Raw genomic sequence first — 23,679 nt, 5'->3', positions numbered from 1 at the left:
TTTTCATTAATGTATGTGTAACTAACCATTGAAATATAAGTACCAAACTTCACCACGGGAATAAACAGATAGGATTGTGTGTGTGTGTGTGTGTGTGTGTGTGTGTGTGTGTGTGTACACGCACTCACACGGGCATGTATACACAACACAATTATTAATTGCAAGAATATATATTGAGCGCTCACTATGTGTCTTATGTGTTCTAGGTTCTGGGAATATGCTGGTAAACGAGAAAGACAAAGTCCTCGTTCTTGTAAATAAATAAACACAGACTTGTAAATAAATACATATATAATAATGCTATATATTCTTTACCAAAAGCCAGAAAGAAAAATAAAGCAGGGATTGATAGAGGGGAAGCCAGTTTCAGTAGGGTGGTCACCTGCTCACAGATATCTTCTGCAAGCCACGCAAATATCTGCAGAATTAGCATCTCAGGCAGTGGGGAAGGTGAGTATAAAGTCCCTGGGCTGGCCATGCATTCAAAACCAGCAAGAATGCTGGGGTGACTTGGACAGAAGTCGAAGTATATCAAGGTCCAGACACGGTGTGTCTTGTGGACTGGTGTCAAATTTCGTCTTTTGTCATAAGAACATTAGGAAGTCACTGGAAAGTTTTGAGCAAATGAGAAACATGGCCTAATTTACCTCTTATCATGATCACTCTGGCTGTTATGTAAAAAACTAGACCATACAAGGGCTGCTCAGGAAGTGGGGGACCTGTCACGAGGCCATCGCAACAGTCAAGGCAAGAGCTGGCTTGAGTGGAGGTGGAAGCAAGATATGGTCGAGTTTGGGATCTATTCTGTGGGCACAGCCAATACAATTTTCTGATAGATTGAGCATTGGTATAAGAAAAAGTGAGTAATTAAAGACGACTGCTAGGTTTTTAGCCAGCGGAACTGGATGGAATGTCGTGCAATTTGCCGAGGTGGGGAAGACCAGGCAGGGGTAGTTGGGGGGTTAGGGAGAGAAGCCATTAGTTCCGTTTTGGATTTAACCTTGAGAGGACTATCGGATCTCAAAGCATAAGTGGCTGGTAGGCCACTGGCTAAATGAGGCCGCAGGTGCAAATTTTGGAGTCATTAGTCAAGAGATACTGTTTAAAATCAAAGAACAAGATGAAACTCTTTAAGGAAAGGGTATGGAAATGGAAGATAATGAGTGCTGGAAATGAGCCCTGGGGGAGAAGAAGAAAAACTAGCAAAGAAAAGGAATTGTCAGAAGCAGGAGGAAAAGAGGAGTGAGCGACGGAGAACTGACCATAGGATTTGGAAACATGGGGGTTGGTGGTGACCATGACAAGCATTGTTTCAGTGGACAGGAAGGCATGAAAGCCTGAGTGGGGACTCCTCAGGAGAGACTAAGATGTAAGAAAGCAGAGGCAAGAGGATAAGCAATGCTTCTTAGGACTTTTGACACGAAAAGAAGATTATAGCAGGAAGATGCAGCATCGAGAGAAAATTTTATTTAGTTCTTGGTTGTGTTTTTCAATTCAGAAGTACCCCAAAGTCCTTGAGTAGGCAAAAGGGAATGAGGAATAGGCTTTAAGTTGGAGCAGAAACAGTAATAAGAGAGATATGTTTTATCTAAAATATACGGGTAGCAATGGATTTGGTAGTAGCAAGATGCAGATTTTATCTTTTGATTGCTTCTGTCCTCATTGGACTAAAAAGCAAGGCTATCAGCTGAGAGTGAGGAGGGAGGTTTTGGAGAAAGGTATTTGAGGAGAGAGAAGGTGTGAAATAATTAACGCAGAGGGTGGAAGAGTGCATTGACCAGGGAAACTTAGTGGAGTTGGCTAGTAGCCAGCATGGTTCATTAGTAGCCAGCATGGCCGTACGGTTTTCTATGTCCACATTTAGTTGCTCAGGGGGAGGGGAGAGGTGGAAGAAAGTTGGGTTTAATCAGGACCAGGGCTTTACCAGGCGAGTATCATAGGAGAGAAGGACACGAGGGCTGCAGGTGTATGCACTAATGTGATTATAAGGATGGGCAACAGAATATAAGCTCAGTAAGGAGGGAAGTAAGGGCATGAGGGGATGATGGACAATGAAAAGGTGGTAGGGTAGAGTGAAGGAGGTGGCATTTGCAGGATAACAGTGGGTAGCTGCCACATAAAGGGGCAGCAGGTGGTAAAATCTGAAGACATCCTTTAAAGTGGTGAGTTTTAAGGATGTGGGAGTGGCAATGAAGAAGAAGTAGAAAAGCTATCGCCCTCCAATAATGTGAAATATAAGGGTGGGGGTGGGGAACAGAACCTAGTCCCCATTGAAGAGGGTGGCTGGGAAAACAGTCCTCTCAGAGAATAGCCAGGCTTTGATTAGAAAAGAAGCTGAAGGGACCATTTAGGGAAGAGTTTAAGGATTATAGGGATCTTGTTGATGTGAGATCATCAGTTCCAAGGATTGCATGGGAGGGTTTGGATGGCCTGGTTGGGTGGTAAGTCAAGTTTTATTTGGGGATTACAGTAAGAGTTGGGGATTGCAGAAAGAGTTAAGGTGCCAGGAGTGAGTATGACCCAAAAGACTTGGATCCCACAACGGGAGGCTCCAACCCAAGGAAGGATTATGTCTAGAGTTGGTTTATAAGTAAGCTTTCGTAGAATTTGCAATCATCTCCCTGTAGAAATAAACCATTCTTGATAGTCAGGTTTCAAGGTTAATTCCCAAATGTATCTGAAGATCAGTGTTGTTAAGAGGAATGTAGACTATACACGCCATGTATAAGAGTGTTTCTCTGTGAAGTTTGGTTTAGAATTTCCATTTGGAGGAAGACATCTGCCTCCTTTCAGCAATGGGACAGATGCCGTCACATGCTGAGCACTGGTGGTGGAAATCAGCTATTTGCTTTGCTTATTGGTGGGAATGCCAGTGGCCTTCACTCAGAGAAAAGGCTAAGCAGGGACTGGTGTGATTTCGATGGAAGATGAAGAAAGGGTTTCCAGAGGCAGAGTCAATGGTGTGAAAAAAGGGCAAGGATGGAGGATGGGAAGATAAAAAGAAGAAAAATGTTCTAAAGTTGGCAAAGGATGTGCAGAGGGTATAATAAATGTCAGAAGGAATGAGTGTGGTAGAGTGAGGAAACTGAGATAAAATGGGGATATTCATTTCTTCCTTGTGGCTTTCATCGACACTACTTAGAAGCCTGAGAGGGGTAGCCACATGCAATAGAATTTTGGATTACTCTTCACTCCTTTGGTTTCTTCTCATCTTTTCCATTTTCTTCTAACCCTTCCTCCACTTCTTCCCTTTTTTGATGATGTCCTGTCACCAGACCCTGTTGTTGACTATCATTTGGGAGATAGGTAAAATGGGGCGGGGGGGCAGTTTTCAGCCAGTGGTGGAGGGGAAGGAAGCAGGATGAAAAGGACATCACCTGCAGGCAGTTTTTTTGGGAGTCAATCATCAGTAAGTGACAAATGTAAATTGGTTCTCTGTAAGTTGGAGCACTGAAGGAATATATGCATGTATATTAGCATATTACAATGCAGTCTATCACTAATGACATGAAGGGAGTTAATAGGAGTTAATATCTATAGCTGAGTAGAAACAAAATGTATGTATCCTGCTTATATTTCCAGTAACTCATATGTTTTATGATTTCAAATTTTGGTCCTGTAATCAAGATAATCAGTAAATAAAATTATATTTGTATTTTATGAGTACATATTTGTGTTTTATGAGCATGTGTTGAAATGTACATTTTTGTATTTCATTCAAAGACATGCATCTCAGGCACCATTTTCATAAGAACTAAAGTTTAGCTTAAGATTTCATCTTTGGAACTGATGTACACATAACATTTAAACTCATGGATTTTAAATTCTTCCTCCCTGTCAGTAGTGAAATTAAAGCATGTTGTATATTATTATAGGATTGCTGTTCTTTCTTTTTTTTTTTTTTTTTTGCGGTACGCGGGCCTCTCACCATTGTGGCCTCTCCCGTTGCGGAGCACAGGCTCCGGACGCGCAGGCTCAGCGGCCATGGCTCACGGGCCCAGCCGCTCCGCGGCATGTGGGATCTTCCCGGACTCTGCATCGGCAGGTGGACTCTCAACCACTGCGCCACCAGGGAAGCCCAGGATTGCTGTTCTTTATAAGTTTTGGTATTAACTGCTTCCTTTTTAGTTGTATGAGGTATTATAAAATGAAAATCCTATAGTTTTGAGATGATGGTGTCCCTTCATGGTTTTCTAAATGGAAAATAATGAAGAGCTCTTTGGGAGCCAGTAAGAGCCACTGTCCATGGTGATACAATACTGATTTAATTTCACAAGATCAAAGGCAAATGCACAATTGTTGTTTAATATCTAACTAAATACATATGTTTATGTGAGGTGGGGAGTGTGATACACTGGTTAAAGGCTGAGGCTCTGGAGTCACACAGACCTACGTTGGAATCACTCATCTTCTTGCAAGCTGTGTGTCCTGGACAGTTGTTTAAACTCTTAGGGCTTAGACTCCTCATAGTAAACCTAGAGCAATCATGCAACAGGCCTCATAGGATGGTTGTGAGAATTAAGTGAAATGATGCAGATGAGTGCTTAGCAAAGTTCCTGGGAAATAATGACTACTCAATAAATACTACGACTAATACCAAAACGGTCAGCTGTGGTTGACCAGATGGATGGAATATGAAAGTCCATGGAAACCATTTAAGGGATGGTGGTGGATGTGTGTTTTGGTACCTAGCCGAGATACTTTTACCAGATTGGTACACCTGTTCCCTAGCTGATGGTTGTTGGTTGTTCATGGTCACAGCTGCTCCCTCTCTAGAGAACTGCCCTCAGCTGAACAGGCCACTTCACTGCCCACCCTCACCCCCACCTGGGGGAAGGCCTCAGCCAATGACTGATTGGTTGACATGAGGTACAAAAGACTGGCCTGCTTGCCTCACAGTGTGACCAATTATCCTGTGCTTAGGAGATGCTAATCAGTGGCTCATCAGCACTTACCCCGATCTATACTAAATGACCTCAAAGGCGAAACAAGTCAGGGACGGAATGACTCAGATTTGCAGGTGGAACTCCCAAAGTTCTAAATAAGGGTCTTACAGAGAGAGAGAGTTGTGAGCTGCTAGGCCCGTATGGAGACTAAAAGTAAACAAAATATAGTAATTAAAGTTTTACTGAAGTTCAATTTTGAGCCTCCTGGCGGCTAAAGCAAAAGAGACACATTAAATCATATGATTGGCGTTAGAAGTAATTGTTCAAAGCACACCATGCCTCAGTACTTTGGTTTGACAAGGACTTGTCACGCAGGTCTTCACATAGAGCACGCTGAGTGGTGGCAGTGAAGGTGCCCCCACAGGAAATGCAATGCTGTGCTTTCTGTAGTCTTTTCTCACAGCATATTTGTTGAGGGATTTAAACTGAATCACTGCTCCTCTCAGGAGTCAGGGGGAGGCAAATCAGTGAGGTCCAATGGTGTAGTTTTATGGGAATCTGAATTAGCTCAATGATAAAATCTCGATTCTCTAGACTAGAGGAAGGAATATGTCCCTTATACTCGCCCCTAATCCCCCCACCCATCCTCTCGGTTGTGTGTCTGATAGAAGTTGAACAGTAAGCAGTGGCAGGTTATTTTGGGCAGGGGTGGGGGGCAGGGGTAAACCCAGGGAGTGGGTTTTCTGTGTTGCTGATTAAGGTCTGTCTCACAGGAATGGGAGGTTCATAGTGATTTGTGAAAACTGAGTTGTCGCCCCAAGACTGGTCTTTTAGCAGAGGCTTATCCCACGTGGGAACGGAGGTGGGCTGAGAAAGGACCATCATTAGAAACAGGACTTTCCATGGGACTTTCCTGGTGGTCCAGTGGTTAAGACTCTGCGCTTCCACTGCAAGGGGTTCTATCCCTGGATGGGGAACTAAGATCCCATGTGCCGCACAGTACGACCAAAAAAAAAAAAAAAAAAGGAAAGAAACAGGACTTTCCAGCCTCGTCTTGTCATGTGTTAGTCTTCATTTGGCCTTCAAGAAAACAAACAAACAAAACTCCCAAAACGAAGTTCTGCAGATTCTTTTTTAGATAAACCTGCTGGCTGTGTACTGTTTCCTTACAAACGCTCTATTCTGTTCAAATCACTTCCTCGGAAGAAGAGGTTAAACAGGAAATGGAGAGTTTACAGTGGGTTGTATATGGGCCAGGGTTTTTGTTTTGTTTTGTTTTAACATATCAAATCAGTCATTGCAAAGATAAGTTAGAGGAGAGATACTAAATATTTTAGTTCCAAATCTGTTTCTCCCAAAGCCCTGGAACCATCTTTCCAAAACTGAAAGATATGAACCAACAAAGCTGATCTGGAGAAAGAATGTCCCTTTCCCTTCAAAGAAATGTTCTTGGAGGGTGGCCTGGGTTGTTTTCCTTTAAGATTTTCTAGAGTGAACAGATGTAACAATTTTCTATAATTTACCTTTGTGCAGATGCTGAAAGAGAACATTCACCATTAAATATATGCAGTATATGTAATTTCAGCTGGCTGTTCTGGGGTTTTAAAGCAAAAATGTGTACCTGCAAGCTGTTTTATGGTTTCTCACTCATAATGATCTCTGTTACACAGAAGGCTACAACTGCAACCCCTCCTTCACGTGCAAGATTTCCAAAAATATCTTGACAATTTTGCGTGTTCTGCAAGGCGCAGTGTACTCCCTACATTAGACTTGGGAAGTGTATTCAAATGTTGACTTTCTCTTTGTGATACAATTATGAAGTAATCGCATCAACAGGGAAGATGGTGGATAATCTGTGGACGAAGCCCTTGCAGAAGATGCAGCAGCCAGAACAGGTGTCAAGTAATAAACGCTGCAAAGGCACTTCAGCTCAGGTCATGTACAGCGTGACAGCAGATAACGCTTATGTATTGAAACTGCATATTATTATCCTGATACAATGGGAGAAAAGTGGTGGAGAAGGTGGTGAGAATTCTTAATAGTTGCCGCTTGCTACCTCCCTTGAGGGAGTCTGGGCTTACACTGGTGGCACTCCTCAGGGGATGGATCAGGAGAGGGGCTGGGCATCACGGTGGAGCCAAATCCCCAGATAGTCCATGAGTGAATGCACTGCTGCGTGTGTCCTCTGCCAGCCCACTTCACCAACTACTTCGTTTGTCCCTGCTGCACAGAAATATGTTTTCCACGGTAATTACAAAATGGACTGCCGCTGGCACCCCTCATCACACACAGACGTGTCGAGCACCTACTGTTAAGTGGTTCAATAGTTACCATTAGGGTTCCATTGGTCCTCTCCGCCCAACACAAACAGGAAGTTTTCCACCTCCACAACGCAGTGATGGGCACTGTTGTATGGCATAACTGGAATTGAGAAAAAAAAAAAAAGACGTATAAAATTTTCCATCTTAGGACTTGATACCTTGGCTCACTAGCTATGTGCTTTCACCAAAATGTATAAAACGTGAGACTAAGTCAGAAGGAAGAAAAGCACATAGACAAGCAGAGTGGGGCACCCACCAATCCACAGTAGCTCAGCGGTGTGTTCCCAGCAATTGCCAACCCCACCCCTTTTGATTAATTTTACATAATGTTATTCTGCAAATTAGTCAAGAACAACCTGTCGGGCTGCTTTCAATTCTTAAGTCCTCCTCACCTGCCTGATGATGGGGATCGTGCAGTCTACAACCATGACTGACACTCCCAAATGGTCAGGGCTGGGGCTGGGGTTATTTCTTGGAAGAAATAACCCAGCATCCACTTGGAGCCATTAAGCTGCTCTGCCCAAACTTGGCTCGCTGGCAATCTTTCCACAAACAGACTCAGGGTGCTTGGTTGCTTTCTATTCCACAGCAACGAGCAAGCTGAATTTCCATACAGTGTTAAGTTTTTAAATTAAGGTCCTGCTGATTTAATGCCTTCTCCAAATGTATACGCTTAATTTCCTGTACAATGTCATTAGCAGCACAATCACACATTTTCTATCTATCTGCTTAAGAGCTCTTCTGGAACAAAGATAAAAACTGTCAGGAACGTCATAAATACCCATTCCCCTCGTCCTGCCCTGCTCTGCCCCAAATGTGGTGGCTGTGAGGAGGACGGAGTGATTCAGAAACTCACCAAAGGTTTCGCTGGATCTGTTCTCATTTACATTTTCTTTGGGGACACACACAACAAGAATAGGACACCCCCGTCACCCCGTGTGCAGTGCAGTGTCAGTCTCTGCTATTATTATATCATATGGTGAATGTAAACCTACACAGCGTTCGTTATCATATCACAGGCAGTGGTTTGGGCCCAGTGACACCAGTAGGAAAAATGATGTCCTTGTTCAGCTCATCATATGGGCACCTTAAATCTAGGTGAGGACAAATGGGGAGGTGATATGCATGTTCAGGCAGGGAACTTATTGCTTGACACGGATCAACAGAGCACTTAAGAAACCAGTGCAGTGGGAAATCAATATGAGTCAGGGCCAGCTTGTACTCTGCACTCTTTTGCCAATGGAGAGAGAGAGAGAGAGAAAGAGCCTATCTTATACCCAATTTACTTTGGATGATATATATCTCATTTCACTTTGTTTTTATTATCTTTTTTCTCAGAATGCGCTTATGCTGGCTAAGATATGTAAACAAAAATAAGGAGAAACAGGCATAGCTTTGAAACCTGTAACACAGCTTCTGAAAGAGCAAATCAGGTCGTTTAAGCTTCATATTAAAAGATTTTAGGAATTTTCATTATTTTATTATGTATTCACTTTTACTGTGAATAGTCACTATTTTCGAACTTATAGCCACAAGGGAGAAGACATTGGTATGGAAACCCTGGATTTCTGGGATCATGTAGAAATTGGGTGTGCCATGGATTTGTGTGGCCCATGAATGAGGTCAACTGATTTAGGGAGTCACCTCAGCAACGTCCTTCTGCCCCTCAACCCTTAGTTATCTCTTTGGAAAATGCTTTTAACCATATAGCTCCTGCAGGCATCACTTCTCAGAGTCCACTGGGGCAGAGTATATGTTGAGTTCACGCAGTAACTAAAATTGGGTGACTGGATATGTTTGGAACATCTTTTTTTCTTTTCTTAAATTAACTCATCATTGTTTGGATTATACCAAACACAAAGCTATGCTACCCATATATTATGTATATTGTGCATTTTGTGAACAGCCTGGTGCTACTCTGGTTTATCACAATGCCATGTGGGCAGTAAACTTACAGCATTGTCACCTGTAAGCGTATACTCATATAAGACATGCGTGTAAGAACAGCGGCCACTGATCCAACCAACTTACTTTATGACTACCAGTCTTCCAATATTTATTTAAAATTTTTGGTCAGTTCAATGCCCACATTTTATAAGTAATAAAAAATCGTATTATCTTCTTTTTAACCGGAAGTCCAGCTTTATAATAAAGCACAGACTCTGAAAATAGAACAACAGTTGTGTTTGTCCATTTACTTGCTCCCATTCAGGCAGAAATTAAGTGAAGGAAAGAATACATAATTTATTCTTAAACCTCTTTCTCATTTGATTACCTCTATTGTTATGCTTTATGCAAACAAACGAAACTATTGCACTAAACTAACTATTGAAACCTTCAAAATACGAGAAGGTCTTTGAAATGCTAACATAAAGGCTGCTTGAAGATATTCTCATTTATCTACCCATTTTTACTCTTGTTTTAAAACCTTGTATGCTATATTTCTTGGCTCTTTCAGCATTTTCATTCCTGAATTGTTGTCTCTTCTGATTTATTATTTACTCAACTCTTCTGAATTGAGAGGCTACAAATACACACAGATAACTTTGGGGGATTATCCTGAATGTAAAACGCTCCAAATCTATTAGAAAAAAATCGATGTGAAATCAATGTTTGAGTTTTGCAAAAGACCTCATTTCTTTGGCTTCTGATTAAACCTGAACGAAAGCAAAATAAAGAGGGCAGTGATCAAGAGAAAACATCTGCTTAAAATGGCACTGGGTACCGTAATTATTGATTATCTTTTAAATAACAAGGAAGACATGCCCTCTCCCTTCCAGATTTCTCTAGGGATGCTTGCCGGCCTCGCCCTCACAAGCAGGTACCGGAGGAGAAGTTTGTACTCCCTGTTCATATACAGCCCGGTGTGAGTTTTTAGCGTGTCAGTCAGTGAGTTAGAGGGAAAGGGTAAAGAGAAGCTAATCAGGATGAAATGAGATTAAAGGCTGTCTAATTTTACAGCAACTGTGATCCATCAGCCACTGTGAAAGTGACAGTGGAAATGAATGATGGAGACAGACAGGTGGGGCTGTACATTTCACTGATTTATCCTCAAATGCACTGGGCCTTATTTTATTGAGTGAACATGACCGCATTTATCATGACTGTCATCTAAACCCACTTCCCTCCATTTAAAAAGGTCACTTTACTCACAGGGAGGAGGAGAGAGGCACTTTCAAATCAGATTTAAAATCTAATAACACGTGTTCATAAGGCCCTTTGTGAAAATTCTCAACTTTATTAAACAAACTCGAAGTGCTAGAAGGAAAGGGGAAAAAAAGCCAGAAAACTGAAAAGGAAGAAACCTTTGGTCATCCGAGGGAGCACGTTCATTTAGTCTCTAAGTTTGAAGCAATTTGTACCATTTTTGCCTTTCCCACTCCAAATACCTGCTATTCTATTCTAGTCTGGGAAATTCAATAAAACATTTACATTTAATATTTTTAATTAAGAAAGTAGGAAGCGGGCCATCCTTGGAGAGGATACTAAGTCACAGTATTTACTCTGCAGAATGACTGATCATCATACACTCAATAGATGCTAGCCATTTTACAAGTTGAATCTCTGCCACAATTCACTTACACACCTGTTAAATGTTTTCCCATAATGTTAAGGCCACAGAAATCTCAGTGACACAAATTCTTTTACCCCTCCCTGTACAGTGACATGAAATGTACTGGCATGTGGTACACAAAATTGGTCTTTGTGGATATGAAAATGAAGAATCAAACTCTCAGAGTATTTTGTGTTACTTTTCACAATAGGAACCACCATTTACCAAACATTTACTATGTGCCAGGCACTGTGCAGGTGCTATATACTTATGCGTATATGTAATTATATTTATATATAGTTACCTATATTATATCTCTGAAAATATAACAGCACTTATGATTCATTCTTACTTGCTCCTAATAGGCAGAAATTACATGAAGGAAATAATATATGATATTATAATACATGATAAAATATATCTATATTTTATTTGCCCATATCTTTCATTTAATATAACTAACTATTAGGGAGGCATTGGTCATTCATTTCATTTCTGTAAGAAATACTGAGGCCTTGAGAGGTTAAGGCACTTGTTGAAGGTCAGACTCAGCTAATGAATGGCAGAGATAGAATCCAAACACAGGGATATCTGGATCCCAACCCATGCTCTCATCCATTTCACTCTACTGATTTTCAATAGGTATGTTCATCCAACCAACAAGTAATTACCGAGTACCTGTGTGTTCAATGATGGTGTTCCTGAAATTTCTGTATAATTTTTTGTTATTGAATCACTTTTAAATGTTTCTTATTTTCATATTTGAAAGAATCCGTAATAAAGCAAGTGGACCTTCCTTTACATTTTTTTTCTATAAATCCACATATTCAAATAGTGGATTTTCTTAAAGGAAGACACATTTACATGTATTTGATGGAGCCAGAAAAACACTGACCAAATCAGCTAGTTAAGGATGGGTAGAGTCTATTGGCAGAGGGTTTCTATTTATTTGTTGAACAGCGAGGGCATATTTCAACCTTGCAAGCAGATTCAAAGTATCTTGGGCACAGAGGCCCTTTTCCTGGCATATAAAATGTGCAAGGGTCTTGCTGCACTTACGAAGGCCTTGTTCTGCTTAAGATTCACACTCCTGTTTCCTCCCATATTTTATATCTGAGGAATATATATACCCCTTCCAACAGAAAGTATAGGTATCTTTTGCAACCGCAGATGTGCATGAACATCCAAACGAGATTGCATAGGGCTATGACAAGTTTATAGGATTGTTAAATACATGGCTGTTGAATGTTTATCATTTCAAGTAACATTTATGAGGTCCTTGATTTCCTTTTGGCTTCAAATACATAAACTTACAAAACTGTCAAATATGACATAATTTTTTGGAAAAAGTAATTAATGCCCATGTTTTGTAAAAATACAATCTTATAAAAAATAATGATATACAGGAACAATAAGTTTTCCTCTTATGCCTCTCAGCCTTGCAGTTCCCTACTGCAGAAGCTACCCCTGTTATTGTGTTCTTGGATTTTTCTTCCAGAGAGATTATATATACGGGTCATTTTTTAAAAATACAATTGACACAGCATTCTATGAGCACACTGTTTAGTACCTTGCTTTTTTGCACTCAAGAATACATTCATTTATTCATTCCTCACCAATCAAAGACCTGTTCAGCTGCTACTGTATGTCAGGCAAGGTTCTACCTGCTGGGGAGGTCATGACAGCATCAAGGAACGTTCTAGTCAGGGGAAGCATGTAATAAACATGGACACAAATAAATAGGCACTTTTGTTTCAAATGATAAGTGCAATGAAGAAAAGTAAAGCTGGGTCCAAGGAGGGGAAGGGACAGGGTGAGGAATTTTGAGAGTAGTCAGGGAGGGCTTTCTGAACAGATGACTTTTGAGCAGAGGACTGACAGAAGTGAGCAAGGGAGCCATGCAGGGGTAGTGGTAGGCATAGATGCGGGAAAAGCAAGTGCCAAGGCCCTGGGGCACAGGTGTGGAGTGTAGCAAGAACAGCAAGAAGACCAAGAACAGAAGCATCTGAGAGGAGGTCTCGGAGGGAGACCGAGGCCGGATCTGTGCGGTGTGCAGTCTTGGTCGGAGGACGACACTTGGATCGTCTACCGGCCCATTCTTTTCAACAGCCATACACTGTTTCACCTGGTGGGTGTCCTATAATGTGTCCCAGCCCCTTCTGATGGCCATTGATTAATTCACTCAGCAAACATTTACTAAACACTCATTATGTGCAGATACTTTTCTGGTTGGTAATAAAGCAACGAATGAAGCTGACAGCATCCCTGCTCAACGAGACCTAAATGACAGGGAAAAGAAGAATGTAAACTAATACACAGTGGAATGCACAGGAACACAGCCAGGCGATGACAGACAATGTAAAAAGGAAAAAAAAATAGGACAGTGTGTTACAGAGTGAGTGCCTGGCTAGCGCTCTAGCTGAGGTGGTCAGGGAAGGTCTCTCTGGGGACTGGCGTTGAAGGTAAAATTTGAAGGTTGAGAAAGGGCCATTGCAAGAAAATAAGGGGAAGGGATCCATGCAGAGACCCTGAAGCACGAATGAGCTGGATGTGCCTGAGCAGCCCAGAGAAACCTTCTGTGTCTAGAGCACTGAGGGTGAGGGCTCGAGAGGCATGAGAGAAGTCAGGAGGCAGGCAGAGGCTGGGTAGAAGCCAGGATAAGTGGTGTCGATTTTATTCTTAGCATGATGGAAAGGCATTGGAGGGGTTTTAGCAGCAGCAGGACATGATCTGATTTATGTTTTAAAAATATCACTCTGGCTCCTAGGGATGTTGTAGGAGTGAAAGAGGGAAAAGAAGAAGATCAAGCAGGGCGCCCCTCCTGTGGTCCAGATGAGGGACGATGGAGGCTGGATGAGGTAGGGGCGCTAGGGCTGGAGGGAAGGGGATGTGTTGAAGGTTGCTGCTATTACAAACAGTGCTCTGCCGAGTGTCCTCATGGGTCGACAACACACATACACGTGCATTTATCTGAAGGATTAATTCCTCCAAGTGAAATTTCTGGGCCAAAGGATGGGTGCGTTTTACATTTTAATGGATGGCATCACATTGTATCCCTTTTTATATCTGTACCTTTGCCAACACGGTAGGTGAACAATTGGTGTCTAGTTAAAATTTAAATCTCCACTCATTTGTGATAGAGGTTGAGCATCTTTCCATATGTTTCAAATCCATTTGTATGGTATACATTTTTCTGTTGGTTTTTGACTTCTTGATATCATAAGTTGCCTATAGTTACGTGATTTCTGTTCTTAAAGGGTTCTTTTCTATAGAATTATCTAAACTGGCAAAATAAATGATATTTTGGAAGCATGGTATTGCTAGAATATATATTTGTGCAATATTTACTCATTAAAGCAAATTCAAATAGTAATTACATGCTGTTGAAAACAAATATAACCTGAAGGAAAGGTGCCTCCGTCTAATGACATTGAAAGAGTATTTCTTGCATAGGATTGTAGAGAAATTTTTTTCTTACATCTTCTTCAATTTTATAGTAAGTATAATTGAGAAACATAAATGTTTAAAAATTTACTAGTTTAGGGCTTCCCTGGTGGCACAGTGGTTGGGAGTCCGCCTGCCGATGCAGGGGACACGGGTTCGTGCTCCGGTCCGGGAAGATCCCACATGCCGCGGAGCGGCTGGGCCCGTGAGCCATGGCCGCTGAGCCTGCGCGTCCGGAGCCTGTGCTCCGCAACGGGAGGGGCCACAGCGGTGGAAGGCCCACGTACCGCAAAAAAAAAAAAAAAAAAAATCACTAGTTTAATCCTACCATCCTGTCTTTCTGCAAAGATCTAGAAATTTGGCCATTGCTTCGCTGGAGGTAGAAACACACACATAGTCAAACATCTTACATGAAGCACGTGCTTGATACATATTATTGAATAAATAATGCATAGAAAAGGCTCTGTTACTTTTTTTTCTGTTGTATATGGATGGTTACTATCCCTGTAAGCTGCAAATAAATGGGAATGTTTTGTGCATTTGGGAACGACTTGATCATTATGGACAGTGAGTCTGGAAAACCAAATCCCGTAAGAAATTCACATGGTCTGAATCCTGTGAAGAGTTGGTGAAGGTTCTGAATTAACCCAAAGGTGGCCAACACTTTCTCCTCACTCCCAACTTATTCTGCACACACAGAGCTGGGTTCCCACAGTCCCACTGGAGACAAAGTTGTTGAAGTGAGTTCGAAATGTATAAATCTGAATAAAAGTGCCTATGCGTTAGGTTTTGGAGGCTATGCAAGAACAAGAGAGTTGGCTTCTCTTTCATAATACAAAATTGTATCTAAGGGAGAGTTTTCCTGAGAATGAAAACTTGCTTTGTGACTCTCTCCTCTGTGCCACTGTTGTAGTAAATGCATGCCTTTACCCTATACCTGCCAAGTCATGATACAGTGCATTAAAGTCATCTGTCTTTTGTGTGTCCCACCCTAAAGAATCTGTAAGCTCCTTGAGGCCAGACTGTGTCATTTCTATAGCTTTACGACCACCACAATGCCCAGTACATAGGATAGTAGAGCCTTAGGCATGGCTACAGATTTTACGCCTAATAAAGTAATTAGAAATATTAATGAATCAATAAATGTTAGTAGCATGAATGAGTGAATGCTATAACTAAGAGAGACCGTGGCATTTACTTCTTTGGAAGGTGTAAAAAATGTATGGGTACCAGAAGATGTGAAGGAGGGAAGAAGTGAAAGAAAGGGAGGAAAGGGAGAAAGATATATGCCTTAGATCAGGATTCTGTGGCATCTAGGATGGATGTCACCCTATATGCAATACATGTGTTAAACAAAGGAGGTTTGTAAGTTCTTCAAAGACTGTGACATATTTCTTTAGGATCTATCATAGGCCTAATTGTGCCAAGGTCAAAGGTTTTCAATAAATCCTTGTTGATTTACAGTTTTAGCTCTGAGCACTTAAGTGGAGGGAAAGGCTAACAACCAGCGGAAGCTGAGGGGACTTAAAATAAGACTTCTATTAGCTGTTCAAGCAAAACTCCCTTTTCAAATTATGACTCTATTATTACAATGTGGTGTACCAACTATTTTATTTTGTTTAGTTCTTGATATGATAGTTAGAATTTTAAAATAGTTTTATTTTCACTTTTGGAAAGTAAAACATCTTTAGGAATGAACACTGCAATTTCTTCCAAATGCTAGGTGTTCTTTTTTTTTTTTTTTCCTGTTTTTTAAAGTGTGTTTTCAGAGACACATTGATGAAACATGCTAGTGCTTTGATGTTTGTCCTTTCCTAAGTGCCAGTACAGTGTCTTCCTGATCATGTCCTGGGGGAGTGAGAAATTGCACTTTTCATTGTTCTACACCTAAAAAGGCTCAGTAAAAAAGAATAGTCAACTCTGTAAATGAATTAAAGTAGAAGATCAACTCATTATTTAAACGTGTGAAAATAAGATCCTTGACAAAGGTTGAAGGAGCCAGGACTATTTATACTGTGAATGATATGACAACAGGATAGCAAAAATGATCGTAAAACAGCTTAAATTCTCTTAGATGATGGCCCCATAGTTACTGATGGCGGGAAGAAGGAAATGGATATGGTGCGTAGAATGAGGATGTGTAAAGAAGCATTTTCTGATGTAGATCACACATACTCAGGATTGGAAAGTGAACTCTAGTGGTTCACTTTAAAATCCGGGAGACAGCAAAAGAATCTACCAACCTCTTCATTCATTTTTTCATTCAAAAATTTGTATTGAGGAATTATTGTGCTAAACTCTGGGACACCATTCCTATATTTCAGAGCTCACAGTGCAGAGAGAATAAACAGAGAAATCGAATACACAGTGTTCTAGAAGAACAACAATGGAAGCACCAGGGAGGAAGCAACTGTAACTTCAGGGAGGAAGTGACTGTAACTTCAGGGAAGAAGCAACTGTAACTTCAGGGAGGAAGTGACTGTAACTTCAGGGAGGAAGCGACTGTAACTTCAGGGAAGAAGCAACTGTAACTTCAGGGAGGAAGTGACTGTAACTTCAGGGAGAAAGTGACACTTAAGATAAATCATAAAACCAAGACGGGATTTTCCAGGTTGTCACAGCAGCAAAAGTCATTATCAGTAAAAGGAACATGGATTCAACAAATACTTATTGAGCTCCTACTATGTGTCAGATCTTAGGCTAAGTTCTAGGGATATATTTTAACTGGATTATTTTTATAAAAATGATTATTAAAATTAGATCAATTTCCAAAATGTCCTTAATACTATGATCACTATACTATATCAGCTATTATGTTCAGGCCAGAGAAAATGTGTTTGGGGAACATGAGAGCAAATAAAAAGGGTGGACTGTTACCTCCGCTGTCCTTTTGGGCAGCCTATTCCTCGACTCAAATTCCCTCTGGAGCACTCTCTCCTTAGACAACAAGCAGTCATGGCCTCTACCCTAATTGAATTTCTCCTGGTATGTGGAGCCACCTGATGGTTCTGGAAGCAGTTGGTAGGATTATCAGAACAGTGAGCAACACCGTCGTTCCTTTCAGACCACCCCTCACGGCATTTGCGCTCGCAGTTTCAGTACGGCGTGCTATTGCACTTATTTGATTTCAAAGGACATTTCATTGCAAAGATCCAGAAAGATTTCTTATATACTCCTCCATGGTCATTTCATGGTGTGTGCATGTGTGCCTTCCCATGAACCCATGTGTACGTGTTGGATCTGGGAAGCACGAGGGCAGGCGGGCTGGGCAATGAAGACTGTACTGAGTCAGTAGCTTATAACACACAGGGGAAGTGATCTCAGGAGATGAGCTCCTGGTCTTGGCTATGACAAGGCCCCTAGAACCATCTCTTGAGAAACTTCTGAAATCTGTATTGCTGGAAAAAGTAGACAACTTTTTGGAGCTCTGCAGATCCAAACAGGGAAACACGTAGGCAATATGATGAATAGTGAAGTTCCATTTTCTCTTTTTTGGGCACCATTTTTTACTGGTAAAGCTAGATAGTCATTGAACGTTAAGTGATATTTACTTATGAATATATTTATGAACGTGCATGAGTATCTGGCACTTTTCTTGTCTTAGAATTTAGGTTGAGACCCTAAGGCTGAAGCTAATCTAAAGAGTTGTGTCGGGCCTTTTGGCGGGTAAGTGCTGCATGAACCAGCCTCTGGGAGACTGACCATCTAAGTTCTTGTTACTCAAAGTATGTTGCATGGACCTGAAGCATCAACCTCACCCGGGGGAAAATTAGCAGTGCAGAATCTCAAGGACCCCCCTGGACATCCTGAGTCAGACTGTATGTTACAGACCCCATGGGTACTCTAAAGTCTGAGCATCCCTGAGCTAGGACAGGCTGGTCCAGACCACCTGCACTGGAATCACCTGGGCCCCATCCCAGACTCCTGGGTCCTAGGCCTGACCTTCTGAATCTGAATTTCTAAGGTTAGGTCCAGGAACCTGGAATTTCAGTATGCTTCTGAGATTATTCTTAGGCACATCGACAGTCACACTAATCCCAAAAAGACTTGGTCCAAACAGTCATGTTTAAATTGGGTCAGAAAAACTGAACCCTTAAACTGTTTTGGTAAATTATTTCCTTCCGTTTCTATGGAAAGCAGCACTTTCGTAAGTCAATGTCTGGCAGATAGTTGGTGCTCAATAAATGTAGCTTTGTTTAAAAAAAGAAAAAGGTCTGTGCCAGGCCACTGATGCCAGACTTTCTAAAAGTGGTTCCTAATCTGTGTCTCACTGGTCATGTGACTGTGCACACGCATGCACGCACACACATATTTTGTCTACATATACAATGATGTGGAAGACTATTAGTGGGTAGGGATTTTTTTTTTTTTTTTAAGAGAGTGGTTGTGGGAGACTGTGGAACCACTGGGCATTTTCCATCCACGGTGGAACAGAATTCTCCTCCTATCCTCCACCCCAAAAACAAAAGCAAAGGCTGGTGGAAGAATCTTGGGCCAGATGTCTCCGTGCTTCCTGGGGCTTGGCCAGCAAAAGGTGAAGTCTGAAGACAAGAGGCTGGTGGGAGCCGTCTGTGATGGGAGTGTGAAGGGAGAGAGCAGGGGCAGACGTGGCCTGCATTTCTGGGTTTGGTGGAACACTATCACCCAGTACCGCCCTATGGGCTGAGCTGTGGGTCTGTTTGGTTACAACTGCCATGAAAGGACACACACCCCCACCCAAGAAGATTAATTGCTAGTTCAAGGTGACCTTAACAGAAGCTATGCGGTAGACAGTGGGAAGTCTTCAGAAAAAGGTTCACAGCAGAGCCCATAAAGACAGCTCATGAGAAAACAAAGTCAGCGTTACCGCATTTACCTCCTGAAAGCCAGGTTCTAAAAACACCAGGCAAATAAGAGCTTTTCTCCCTTTGCCTTCCCCTCCTCCAGCTCTATCTCTGGTTAAACCAGACTACTTGCATGGCTGATTTCCATCCAAGGGTGGGTCAGCCTTTCTTACCCTCATGTCAACGTCAGTGTGCAGGAAAGATTTAACACAGCAGGCCCGAAACCGCTATCCTTAGAAAGGCCTGGCCTTTCCTAGAAAGGTTGGACTTTGGCCGATGTTAGGGAACTTAGATTTCAAGAGTGTTCCCACAACCTTAACTAAGAGTGACTGTCTGTGCCCAAGTTGTACAAAAAATGGGATTTATGCTGAGCGCCTGCTTCTGGGAGTATGGAGTTTTGGTATGTGCTAGGCAGATGTCTACCTAACCAGCCCTCAATAAAATCTTTGGGTACTTAGCCTCTGATGAACTTCTCTGGTAGATAACATTTCACAGGTGTTGTCACAATCGGACACTGGAGGAAATAAATGCATCCTGCGTGACGCCACTGGGAGAGGACACTTGGAAGTTTGAGCCTGGTTTCCTCTGGACTTTGCTCCATGCACCCTTTCCCTTTGCTGATTTGCCTTATACTTCCCTCCTGTAATAACTCATAGCTGTGAGTATGACGACATGCTGGTCCTGTTGGTTCTCCTAGTACATCACTGAACTTGGGGGTCAATAGGAGACAGAGAAACTTCAAGTGTATTTAGAGAACAAGGTTTCTATTGAACATTCCAAGACACCTGGGGCTGCTTTAAGAACTTCCTGAGGTGTAGCCACAGGGAGAGACGAGACATCCAATAGAGAGGTTTCGGAAAATCTGTGGTTGGAAAAAAAAGAAGTTGTCTTCGGTTGGCCCCATACGTGAAGTTCTTTCAATAAACTGATCGTGGATATACATATGCGTGACATGACTGCTTCTGGACTCTGGGTAAGCATGGGCTCCACATTTCCTCTGGTTGGAATCAATGTGCAAATCGCCTGAGAACCTGCTAATGCTCAACACTGTCTCATCATAGGTACTAGAGGCTTTATTGGATTATTTGACACTATGGCCCTTTTTATTTTCTTGGGAAATGTGCAGTCACTATATTACTTGAAACACTAATACAGACACATAGGAGACCATCTGTCAGGAGTATACAGTGGTCCAGGAGCTTTGTGGCAGAGAAATCCGGAGAAAGGAGCAGTCACTGGGCCTGGGCTCTGTCGGGTAGCGATGTACAATCTTCAATCTCTCCCCAGCCATTACATCTTTCGCTGTCTTCACAGGGTGCTTTGCCTTATCTCTTTTTTTTTTTTAAAAAAAACAACAAAACACAGAAAATGCAAACTTCTTTATCCCACTGCTCCTTCCAGGTATCCTTAGAGCACCCCATCCCCTGGACCATAAATCTGGGCTCATAATCACAGTCCTGGGCACAGTGAGCGCTTGGTCTTGAGATGGTCCCATGACCCAGCCAGGCCCTTCAGCGGGGGTTGCGCCCTGGCGCCGACAAGAAGAAACCTTTCCTTTCTGACCACAGATCCTGGTGGGGCAATGGAGAAGCAGGTCTGAGCAAGGAGAAGTGAGGAGAAATGAGAGGAGAGGAGGAGTGAGGAGAAATGAGACCACAGTTTTGAAATTTTGTTTCTGCATCGTCCATAAGGCCCGTCCCTGCCCTCCTGGTTATGTGGCCCATGTATCTGTTTCCCCACTGGACTTTTATGAAAGCCCCCTAACAGTCTCCTTGCTTTCATTCTTGTCCCCTTTTGGCTTAATCTTCACAGAACTCTCAGAATGATCCTTCAAAAACCAAATCAGATGAGGACATTCACTTCTTGTCAGTCCTTTCCTTACTTGCCATCTACCTTAAATAAATGTTAAAGTTTTCAGAATGGCCTACGAGGACCATATGGCCTGGCTGCTGGCCACCTTTCCAGCTGCCTTTCCTACCACTGTCCCCTCCCCAGTGGTGCTCCGGTCATATTCCTTCCTTGGGAATCTCCCCAACATCCCAAACACATTCTTGGTTGAGGGACTTTGCACTTGCTATCCTCTGCCTCATATGTTCTTCCTTTGTGTATTCCCATGGCTAACTCCTTCACTTTACTCAGTGTCTACTAGAAAGGGAGATCTTCTCTGACAATCCCACTTAAAAAGCATCCCTGTACAGCAAAGTAAATCAGTTATACGTTTACATATATCCACTCTTTTTTAGATTTCCTTCCCATTTAGGTCACCACAGATCATGGAGTAGAGTTCACTGTGCTATACAGTAGGTTCTCATTAGTTATCTATTTTATACATAGCAGTGTACATATGTCAATCCCAATCTCCCAATTCGTCCAACCGTCCCTTCCCTCCTTGGTAACCGTAAGTTTGTTCTTTACATCTGTGACTCTATTTCTGCTTTACCAGTAAGTTCATCTATACCATTTTTTCTAGATTTCACATGTAAGCGAAATAGTTAAGCAAGTATACTCCAATAAAAATTAATAAAAAAGAAAAATAAATAAATAAATAACCCTCTAACTCAAAGACCAAGTTGGAGTGGATCTGAGATTTATCTCCCACTCCCTTGCTTGGTGCCCTGAAAATAAATTCTGACTTTGCCACAAAAAAAATAAAAAGCCTGCCCTTTCATTCACCATTCCTTCACCCTGCTGTGTTATTCTTAACAGTTCTTAACTGTCCGACAGATCTTTTGTTTATAAAATATTTTCATACTAATATATTAGCTGCGTAGGTAGGCAATATACTAATATATTAGCTGTGTAGGTAGACGATATACTAATATATTAGCTGCGTAGGTATGTAGGCAATATACTAATATATTAGCTGCATAGGTAGGCAATATACTAATATATTAGCCATGTGGCTGCATGACTGTCTTGTTCACCACTGAACCCCTAGTGCCTAGAAGAATGTCTTGCACACAGAAAGAAGGCTCCCGATAAATATTTGTTAAGTTGATGACAAAATAGTTAAGTTAGATTGAATTGGATTTCTGTAACTTGCAACCAATACTTTTAAATGTCAGATGGAGAAAGTAAAGTAACTTAGTTAAGGTAGACTAACAATGTAATAAGCATGTGGCTTTAGCTCCTAGGTTCAATATTGGAGACTTACGTGCAATTTGCCTTTTAAAATGGAAGACAGTAGAGTGTCATACAGATCTAGGTTTGATATCATTTAACTGTGTGAGTTTAGAAGTCATGGTTTTCTTCATCAGTAAGATGTGGATAATAATATCTACCTCACAGGGCTATCGGAAGAATTCAATTAAATTGGATAACTTATGGAGTGCACCAGGCTCATTACAGACAAACTATAAAAGTTAGTTCTTTTATTGTTCCTTTTCCTTCATTCCTCCTTCAAATATTCTTACGTCATTTTACTTTACAAAGAACAAAAACAATCTGCAAACAAGCAAAATTCCTTCACTTGCAATATTAACAAGTTGACAAAAGCATGAAATTGGTAAAGCATGGATTTGATGTGGAATGGACTTTAAAACATAGTTTTGGCTTATTGGGGTAGAAATGTATGGTCCCCAAAAGATTCACATTAGGATTGTGGCTGGGATGAAGTGACACAGGTCCCCATATTATCAAGAGGTATGTTGATGATCCTTATGTGGTTTAAACTAACTTCCTAACAACACGTTTTGTGAAGATAAGAGATTTCATTTAGTTTTTACTTAATATATATCAGACATCTACTGTGTGCTGTGTATAAAACAGGGAAGAATCCAGGGGCTCATGTCCAATGGAGGAAAAATTTATGTGCACATGAAAATATAATGCAAAGTAGACTGTAGTTAATGACATAAGTCCAAAGTACAGAGAAGGATGAGGCAAATGAAGGGTAATTTTTTTAGTTGTCTTGGAAAATAAGATCCAAAAGGAGATTTGTGATGGGTCCTTGAAGGAAGGATGGGAGATGGACTGATGGAGAGGGGCTCGGGGAATTCCAGTCAATGCCATCTGTGTGCACAGAGGCATGGTGGCTGGGGAACTGTTAGGGAGCTTTGTGGGGCTGGAGTGTAAAGTAAGATTTGAAAAGCAATGGGATGTAAAGTTGGGAAGGTAGTGCGAGACAAGGTCAGGGAGGTCCTTGAATACCAAACAGTAAATGACTCTCAGTAGAGAGGCCGTGAAGGTTTCAGGAGGGCAGTAAAGCCTTAACCAAGTGAACAGGGGCTAGAGCCTGTGCTTAGATGGTGCTAACATTCTTTCATCACCTGCGTATGTTTCTACTAAAATAAAGAAAAGCCGTCATCTTAGAGATCATAAGCGCAACAAAAAAGAGAAAGGTCTAGAGGGAGAAAAAAGCAGAGAATAAGCACCTTTAAGTGTCGACTCAGAAAAGGTAAAACATAACCACACGTAGAGGCTAAGAGGTGAAGACAAGGGAAGAGGGAGACATCGAGAGGGGAAAAAAAGACCGTTAACTAAAACATGCCAATGGATATATGGATTATTTGTGGAGAAGGACTAAGCAAGAACATTTTTATAATAACACAGGGGAAGAAGAGAGGGAGTAGTCCTAATGACTAAAAAATTAGATATTATTGTAAACAAGACTGTCCTTCAAACACAGCGTCCACATCGATGTGGATTCTCCT

The 23,679-nt window shown here is 41.6% G+C and overlaps 1 protein-coding gene across 1 annotated transcript in view; it reads right to left on the bottom strand.

The window, feature by feature from the left end:
- The window catches only part of KLHL14 (kelch like family member 14), a 101,712-nt gene that overhangs the window by 16,285 nt on the left and 61,748 nt on the right, over positions 1 to 23,679 (bottom strand). Inside the window, exon 4 of the mRNA XM_030876499.2 lies at positions 7,218 to 7,307. Within this exon, the coding sequence (XP_030732359.2) occupies positions 7,218 to 7,307 (90 nt within the window). The remainder of the gene's footprint in view (positions 1 to 7,217; positions 7,308 to 23,679) is intronic.

This window comes from Globicephala melas, chromosome 13 (genome assembly GCF_963455315.2).
Source record: "Globicephala melas chromosome 13, mGloMel1.2, whole genome shotgun sequence".
Classification (NCBI taxonomy): domain Eukaryota; kingdom Metazoa; phylum Chordata; class Mammalia; order Artiodactyla; family Delphinidae; genus Globicephala; species Globicephala melas.
The sequence above is the reverse complement of the archived record's forward strand: the minus strand, read 5'-3'. Positions and strand labels throughout refer to the sequence as shown.